Genomic DNA, 9,148 nt, shown 5'->3' with positions numbered 1-9,148 from the left:
CTTCCCTGAGCAGCCAGCCTTAAAGAGCTCCATAGACCCTAGAGAGCACATCCCAAACACGTTAGTCATTCACCTTGAGTCATAAAGGCTGAGGCTCTCAGAGTTTATGAGAAAGATCACATCTGTCCCAGCCAGGGGAGAAAAGCTGTGATGTCTCCATGGCATTAAACAAACCAAGTAATGAAATGAAGCTGCTTCTTCAGGCTGACTGGAATAAACTCCAGCCACCACACAATGAGAAGGCATGGAAAGGAAGCACACTGCACAGCACATTCTCCCTTCCAGTTCTTCCATACACTTAAAAACTACAACCTGCACAGCAACTGGGACAGCTTATAGGCCATGACCATAGTGCACTACAGATACCTGTTGCTGTGTCAGTCATGATGCCTGAGTACCCACGTGCCCAAGCCTAGGACAGCTCTGTGCAACTCCTTCCCAGTGCTGAAGCAATTTGGAAAGAATAAACTATTTTAAAAAAACAGATATGAGGCAAGTCCCAAATTGCTCAGACTAGACAAAAGAAAATAAAAACTCTTCTCCCCGTAAACTTTTTTTTTTTTAAGTGGAAAGAAGAGGTAGAACTAGTGGATAGAGACCCCACCAGAAACAAAGGCATTTTAAAAAGGGAAGAAGCAACAGATCAACAATCAGCATTTTTCAAGGCCTCAGGTGTTCATTTTGTTAAATACAGTAACTGAAGGTGTCTAGTCACTGCAGTCATGATTCTCTGAGGTTACAAAGAATAGCTTAAAATCCTGCAAGTCACCTTCCTTCTTGGTGCTACACTCACATCCACCAACCCACTGAGGTAGCCCAGGCTTCTGTGACACGAGTCAGTGACTCTTAGCAACTGCAGGAATCTGCAGACCTAGAGGACACAGGCAAGGATGCCTGACTGTTCTGCAGATCAGCATCCTGCCTACTTGAACTCCCTCTAGGCTTCCCCTCCAGCTTTACAGTCCCTTGGGTGCAGACCTTCACAGGACAAGTAGTGCCGCCAGCGGCCAAGTCAGCGCTGTCACAAGTTGCCCCAGGACAGTTAGATTTTTGTGGAGGTAGCATGATCAGCTGTGGTGAAGCTCTGACAGCAGGGATAGCAGATAAGCTGCCGAAATAATACTAAACTAAAAGAAGCATGTGTATATGCAGAAACATAAGTGTACGAGTCCTCAAAACAGAGTGTCCAGCATCTCAGAGCAGGCACGGCAAGAGCCACGCTGCAGAGCACTGACCTAAGGCCACCTCCTCTCCCAGGCCCAGGTCTCTCTACAAAGAGGTCTATGAGAATGTCCTCACTACAGCAGCATCTTAATGACAAAGAGAGTAGCTGTTTACCAGGCAATCAAAACTGCCTTTTCAATGACAGTCTCCAGATGCACGGCTTTAAACTAAAGCCTCTCAAGGCTTTCATTTATTGAGAAAACTTACTGTTCTTTGCTGCACATCCCATATATGCAACAGAAGAACAAAAGGCATTTTAGAAAGAAGATATATGTTCTTACTTACGTAAGATCTAATACATTTACCTTCTAAAATGTGCTACTAACATAGTATAAATATGGATCAAGTGCCATTAAGGTGACTGCCTTGGGAAGAAAAGGCAGAGATTAAAAACCAGACCTCTGTCTTCATATGTAGCCACTGAAGGTCTTCAATTGGTGCACTAATGGCTTTCAGGAGATCTGCTTGGCATCTGCTCTTGTCTTCTGTAAGCTCTAATAATACTGTATATGCCGCTGCCCAGGAACACCAGGGAGATAGCCGCAAAGTAAGATGCGTAAATCATGAACTGCACAGAAGGTGAGGAAAAAAGTTAAACAAAAGTTAAACAAAACAGTTATCAAATACATAAGAAAATTAATTAATGAGCTTCCTTCCCCCTTCTAAAGTGTCAGGAATTAGTGAACATTAGTTGGCAAACCCTTGACCCAGAAACTGGTGGCTGAGAGGCTTTACAGCCTGTTTCACCTTTCTCCCTCCCATCTGTAAAGCTAAAGGAGGTTATCATACCTGGGTGAAGATGTCCAGCCCAAGCCCACTGGCATCCACAACAATCAATGTGAGTAGAGTCTGAAGTGCTAAGGCAATGAAAGTATTGACCCCAAACACCAGGGCATACCGCTCCACACTGAGATTTGTAGCGATCTGGAACCTGGAAAGAAAGGGTTGACCAAAAATGTAAGGATGGGGAAGAAGCAGGGAACAAGAATACGAGGAACATCTCTGTACAAGACAAGTGTGCAACCTAAGGAGTTACAGAGATTGGTCCAGTATGTTCCACAGCTAAGTTACTTTGCACTGACAGCGTATTTCTCCAAATAAGATCATGACAGACTAGCAGAAGATCTGCAGAAACATCTAAAAGGCTGCAAAATTTTGGGAAGGTCTCTGGGTTTCAGTAAGATTGAAACATCCCCATCTGATGCAGCTACAAACGCCCTTGCCACCCAGAGAAGGTGCAACACCCTCCAACCTCAGAGACCTGTTGGCAATCTATGAACATCAGCCTACTGCAGTGTGGTCCATAACCTCCTGCATCCTTCTGATGCTCCCTTTGCAGTTACCAGCTTCAACATCTCCCCTCAGATTGTGCCTGGGCTGTCACGTAGCACTGGGTATGTGGTTGAACAACAGCTGTGTTTTCCTTCTCAAAGACAGGAGTTACATTGACATTTTCCTCCATACAAGTTAGCAAAAATTGACCCCACAATGTAGATAAAGCATTGTCCTCTCCTTATCTGCTAACGCTTCAATCCAGCCATGTTTACAAAGAAAAAAAGCAGCGCTATCTAATATTTAGAAATAGTCACATTAGCGTCATAAGACTTCCGAGCCTGGGCAGGCTGCCAGCCAAATACACATCTCCGTGCCTCTGTTTCCAACCTGAGTCAGAACACAAACCCTTGTAACAGATTTCCAGACTCCTGGTGGGTAAGACCCTGCTTGCATGGACAACAGGCCAGCTTTCACAACAGTTGTAATCTCAAGAGCATTTACATTAAAAAATACTCACGTTGCTATTGTGATTAGCAGCATGTAGATAATTCTAAAGACAACATACGATGCATAGCACACCCAGATGTTGTGAACAGTGTCCATGATATATACAGCAGCAGCAATAAGAAAGGAGAAGAGGGCAAGTGCCACTTCACCCCACATTGCCCAGGATGTTTTTATATGGCCCACAACAAACACTGCAACAGCTCCTGTGAGGGGGAAAGAAAGCATAACTGTTAGTTATTGTGATTCAAGTAATTTGGACACTGCAGATTAGGAGCTCTATGGCCTCTGTTAGAGAATCATTAACGAAGTGAAAGATACTAATGTGCACACCTTGGCAGCTCTCCTTCCTGACCTCCCCCTTACCTGGAACGTGCTGTAAGTTCCCATTCACATTTCCGGGAACAACAGCAACAAAAATAGGTCAGTGGTGACCCCTCCTGAAATCTTCTCCCTAGCTTCATAAGCACAATAGCCCCATGACTCATACCACTCCTGCTGACTGTAGAGGTGTTGTCAGCTAGGCAGAGAAATGCAAACCCTGGTTCACAAAAGCATCCAGTTAATGATTTTGTGGTGCTTTCGGGTCTACATTCACTGCAGGTGTGAACAAGAAGACACGATCTACTTTAATACGCAGCTGTTAAGAGCTCTCAACTCAGGAAGCAAGAAAAACTGTGTTTACTGCCATCTTCACACTGGGCTGTAACAGTGAGAGCATGAGTTCAAACCCCCATCTACCAGAATGAAACTTCATTGAAAGTTACCGGGGCTGTAAAAAAAAATAAATAAAACTTTTTCACTGCTAGCTGTGCGTGAACAATCCTTTACAATCAAAACAGATTCGTAGCTCCTCCTGGATTTTAGAAAGGTGGGGCTGGGAAGAGAAGACAGATCACAAGATGAGAGGCATGAATTATCATGCACGTTTCAAGCAGAAGACAAGGTCCATTTCATGCACTATTGCAGCTCTAACTTCTGAGAAACCAAAATACATATTACAGGTAAATTCCTGTTCAAAGTAGGCTTTGTTTTGCAAACAAGCCAAAGAGCAACGAGCATAAGGATGCTGCTGCATACAGCAAACAGCATGCTGACAAAGGGAGGTTCACTGGAGATCTCTTAAAAACAGGATTGTATTCAGCATTTGACCACTGTACAGAAGTGCCACCCGGCAGCATTTACGCTTTGTAGCCGTCGGCTAGCCTCATTTCTTAGAAACCCTTCAAGCACACGACAGCTTTTTGTGTACCAGTGTACCAGCCTGCGATCCTGTCAGATCTCACAACAACCTTGCAGACCAGTGCAGGTAGCTGTGCCAAGGACAAAGAATTTATTCCCCGTCCCTGCCCCTCAACTCTTCTTCCCAGTGCCTGCTGTGACATTATCAGACTGACATTTTGTGATCTTTGGAAGCCTGGATCCTCTAGTAGCAAAACCCGGAGATACAAAAAGAAGCTAGGTCCTAGAGCCTTCTTTCTACTGTCTCAGACATTCTGAAACTTGGGGAGAGAATTCTACATCTTAGGCTGGGGATTTAGTGGCAACTCCAAGTCATAGTCCCCATATGGCTCCATGTTACACCAGCCCGACACCTAATTACAAAAACATATAATCTGTGTCCTGCAATTAGATACCTACAGCTGATTCAGTGCTTCCCATCCCAGTCTGATAAAGGAATGCCACAGTCCAAAGAAGCTGCAGGGATACAGCCACACAGTCAGTTGACCTCACTACGGAGAATAATATTTATCTTGCCCAGAACAGGAAGCTGACAGCCACATGAGTCACCATGCTCTACTCAAACCCTTCCACCAGACACCACAGGTACAGGCAGGGATGGCAACAGCATCTTTTATGCACGTTACCAGACATTGCTCCTAACAGATCACTGAATGACCATGAGCAAGGACAATGGCAGATGAGATCTGGGATGCACTGGGAAAGGAATTTCCAGTGAAGTAAGAAAAGTAAAGAGTATTCGAGTTCTTCTCCAAGTCTGAGGACTCCTTGAATAAATCTCAGTGCAGCTGTAGTCATCCATCTTCAAAAAGAATGCATTTCAAACCAGATTTGGTGCAAAGGGGAGCCTGTAAGATGACAGCAAATGCAGAACTTAAATTTACTTAAGGATGGGAAGAAAAGGTTGGCTTCACTGGGTGCTCATTCTCAACAGATCACTTCTAGTCCTGTTATATATTTAAGGCTTTTTGTTGAGATTACTTCAGACTTCTTTTGTTCCAAATAATGAATCTGTCAAGCAGAAAGATTTTTATTTTCTTATGAGCAGCTCAAGGACAGAAGCTAATTTGCTTTCAGAAGACCTCACCCAATATAACTCAACAATTTACAGAAAAGACAATAGAGGAAAAAAATCAAAATTTGTTTTGTGGGAAAAAAAATAATTTTGCTGGAGTTAAGTGCCAACAATCTTTCCTTCCAATAGGACCACTGTTCACAGGACTTGAAAAGGACCTTGATATCAAAGATGTTCATAATAAGATTTGAAAAATATTTCCTCACTTTTTTTCCCCCCAATCTGTCCACATCTGGCCATGCTATAACCCCTTAACATAATAAATTCACATGCTTGGTAAAGACTTCTCAGAACCTGACAGCTGCCCTCTGAAGATTCCCTGCTTTACAGGGCATGCTCCAGTTGAAGTAAGAGCATCTTGCGTGTAGCAGTGACTTGTGACTTCTGCACCCATACACTGACTTGAGTCTTCTTTTGCTTGACACAAATTCTTCTTCTTCCTGTGGCCAAGACAGGATGGTAGGGGAAGCTGAATCAAACAAGAAATAAGAGCCACAAGATCACACTGTGATAGCATATGACCACATGCTATTTAAGTGCACTCTAAAGATGACGATTCTTAAGGATCTGACCATTAAATAGAGGTAGCGACAGGTTCAAACCCAGTTAACAATAGGCTCTAAAGCAGCTTCTGGAGCTATAAAACAGTCTCAGCTTCCCACTGAACTCCAAGAGGGGTCTGAGCATGCCAAAGACAGGTTCCAGGCCTTGCTTGTTTGGATACCTTGTTTTCTTCTGCCCTAGGAAGGTGAAGTCCACAGCACATGGAGGAACAATGACCCCATCAAAGAAAAGAAACACAGTAGAGCAACACCTAGAGAGCCTCTGCGAGGATACGTTAGCTATATTAAAAGAAGTATTGTCCTAGTTCTGATAATGAAACAGCATTAACAACTTAATAAACATTTGTTGTTGTTGTTGACGGACCCACCTGGCCCTTTCAAGTCAAGTGACTTCTTTCATCTTAATAACCTTTCTGCTTAACACTGCTGAAATGACTCCACAGTGGCTCACGCATGCTTGAGCATGCACAGGAAACTTTCATGTGCTCCCTATGCTTCTGGAGAAAAAGCAATGAATGAATGCACAGGACCCTTAGCTTGGCTTTGAGTGGTTAAAACAAGCACAGCCCCAACTGTTTCAGGGCTGCAGCTACAGTGACAGCCAAGAAGAGTCGTTCACACAGCTGAAGCCTTTTGACAAATCATTCAGAACAACTGACTTGGGAGGTTCCTTTAAACGCCTACACACTGGAGTACAAGAACCAAGGCTGCACGCAACAGCAAACTCTACTCTGAGTGCCACACCATGCATGTCATGGAAGACTCACCCCAAGTGCAGAGATTCCCTTGCCTACATGCGTGGGGGAACCTAAGACACTTCCAAGTCATGCTCTGGTGACCCAGAGAGCCCCAGGGCATTTCTCCCAGCAGAGCAGGAGCTACATCAGCAGCTTACCTAGCAGTGTGGAGGCCGCCTCCACGCCGCCGTTGTAGATTTCTGTGCTGTTAGAAGGCAGCACCATCTCCCACAGGCCCTGAACGTAGTTGATGACCTGGAAGTAGCCACAAGTGGACAGTGCCCACCACACCGACCAGCACAGCATGGTCCAAGAGGAATAGCACTGCAGGAAGTCCCGCCAGAGATCCTTGAGCACCTTCACGACGTCTACTTTCTGCTCCTGCATGAAGAGGAGGGAGGAGGAGAGAAATGTTAGTCTCCATTCACAAATACCACACACCATTCCATAATACAGAAAGGAAGGGGTCGGTCTCAAGCACCCTCTCCACCTCCAGCTCGCTCACACAGAGCAGTAGCTGCTGGTTGTTAGAAGTGCCATGAGAGGTACCAGAGCAAAGAGGCATAGGCCCATGTTTATTCTGAAGAAACGGGCTTGGAAGCCAGTCACTCAAATCACAGGAAGAAGCATCACTGACATTTCATTTGTTAAGTCCTGATCCAAATCCAACCAAACTAGCTAGCACGGAGAGCGTGCAAGTGACCAGGTGAGGGTATTCCTCCCTCATAAATAAGTCAATTTTCACTAGCACTAGCGTTCAGGAATGAATTATTCAAAGGAGCGTTCCACTACTCTATTCCTGTTAACGTTCACCAAGGCTCTTAGAGAGGTATTGCCTGGGGATCTGCAGAGAAATGAAAGCTCCTTCCATCAGACCCTGTCACAAATGGCAGCTCTCATTTATACAAGTGCTTTGATGACTCAGTGAGACAGAAATGAGTCTCTCTTCCAGATGTTTCCAGAAAGAGCACAAAAGAGGGGGGGGGCAGACCCACAAAATGGTTTGAAAAATTTTGAAAGTATTAGCAAGAAGGGATGGTGACAAATGAAAATTGCCTTTTACATACAAGCTGTTAGACTAACGTTCCTAACCACTTTACACCAGATCAGCAGAGGAAACAGGGAGCCCTTCACTTTGTAGGCAGAGCTGCTAATTGTGTTTGTTGTGTGCACACTCTGTGCAGACAAGCAAGACCCTTCCCATGCAAGTCCAAACAGCAGTTACTTCACGTGGGTCTTGACAGAGCTCCTGAGCCCACCCAGCATCTATAGCTTAAAATCCCAGCGGGATAACATGTAGGACTGAGCTACTGCACACTGAGCCACCACACAGCCAGTTTTGGAGCAGCTTCCCCATCAGCAGCAGCTCTGTGCTCTTGGCAGCATGCCCTTGACCCAGGGAATCACTCACCCTGTGCCTTGGAAAGAATATTCTCCTCAAGCAATAAAATTTATTTTAAGGCATCGCTGCTCAAACTCCTAACAAAGACCGCAGCCTAACTCCATCCTCAACTCCCTTTTCTCCACCCTCAAAAGTGTCACCAGTTTCTGAGTACCTTTATTAAATACCACACGGTCCCTTTGGTGCCTTGCCAGAGGCAAAATGCTTCTCCGCGTGCAGATACTATTTCTGCAAAGCCCAACAGAATGACTTGGAAAGAGGTCAGCTCACAGCAAGCCAGCGTTAGTACACAGCTCCCACGCAGAAGGCTTCACGTGAAGCACGAGTTCAGGTGCAGACAAACAGGGAAGGCAACTGTCACATATGCTGCAAGCACCGATTCAGCAAGCTCGATGCGAGCAGGTGCCTGGTAAGCCTGAAGGGCCCATCAGCCCTCCTACCGCTTGGCCATGGTTCAGTTCAGTTATTTGTACAGCCTCTAATGCACGTTCACGAAATGCAGTTGCCATTACCTTGGTTAAGGCTACAGACAGACACCAGTGTTTCTCAGCTTTCAGCACCTGGTATGACCACCACCAGCTAGTTACCAAAGCACACGTACCTCCCTCCCCCTGCATCCCCAACTTTCAGCATTAATTTTGAAGCAGCTTTGCCCCTTGCTCTGGGAGAAAGATAAACAGAAGGGGAAGATAAGCGACATTTATCCCTTCACTGTTACTGGCACGGTGGCAGGGGGGTTGGAACTAGAGGATCTTTAAGGTCCCTCCCAATCTGAGCCACTCTGTGATTAACAAATACCCTTCAGCACAAAAGTTCGCATAGTTAAAGACATTTTTTGCTTTTAATCGCCTCAGCAAAGCCACTCCTGCCCTAAAAACAGAAAGTCTGCAGAAGCACATAGACGCTAGCTCTTGGGTGGCTGCACTGCTCCCTCCCTGGCACCAGCACCAGGGCAGGAAAGCACCCTTCAGGTGCTGGTACCTGGGGACACCACGGAGCAAGAGGAAGGGCCCATGGACCAGCCTCGTGTGTTCAGGCACCCCCCTGCTGCTGTGCCACTCTGCCCTGGCACGTTCTCCTTGCTTCCCACCAGATGACAAAGCAAAACAAAGACCACTCCCATATA

General features: G+C 45.6%; 1 protein-coding gene across 1 annotated transcript in view; it reads right to left on the bottom strand.

Moving 5' to 3' along the window:
* Window positions 1–551: 551 nt before the first annotated feature.
* SLC19A2 (solute carrier family 19 member 2) overlaps window positions 552–9,148 on the bottom strand; it is a 12,645-nt gene continuing 4,048 nt past the window's right edge. Inside the window, exons 4-7 of the mRNA XM_035332099.1 lie at window positions 6,779–7,001; window positions 3,017–3,209; window positions 2,014–2,155; window positions 552–1,792 (exon numbers count right to left, since the gene is read on the bottom strand). Of these exons, the coding sequence (XP_035187990.1) occupies window positions 1,667–1,792; window positions 2,014–2,155; window positions 3,017–3,209; window positions 6,779–7,001 (684 nt within the window). The 3' untranslated portion in view covers window positions 552–1,666. The remainder of the gene's footprint in view (window positions 1,793–2,013; window positions 2,156–3,016; window positions 3,210–6,778; window positions 7,002–9,148) is intronic.

The sequence above is a fragment of the Oxyura jamaicensis genome, chromosome 1 (assembly GCF_011077185.1).
Source record: "Oxyura jamaicensis isolate SHBP4307 breed ruddy duck chromosome 1, BPBGC_Ojam_1.0, whole genome shotgun sequence".
Taxonomy (NCBI): domain Eukaryota; kingdom Metazoa; phylum Chordata; class Aves; order Anseriformes; family Anatidae; genus Oxyura; species Oxyura jamaicensis.
Note: the sequence above shows the minus strand (reverse complement) of the source record. Positions and strands in the feature narration are given on the sequence as shown.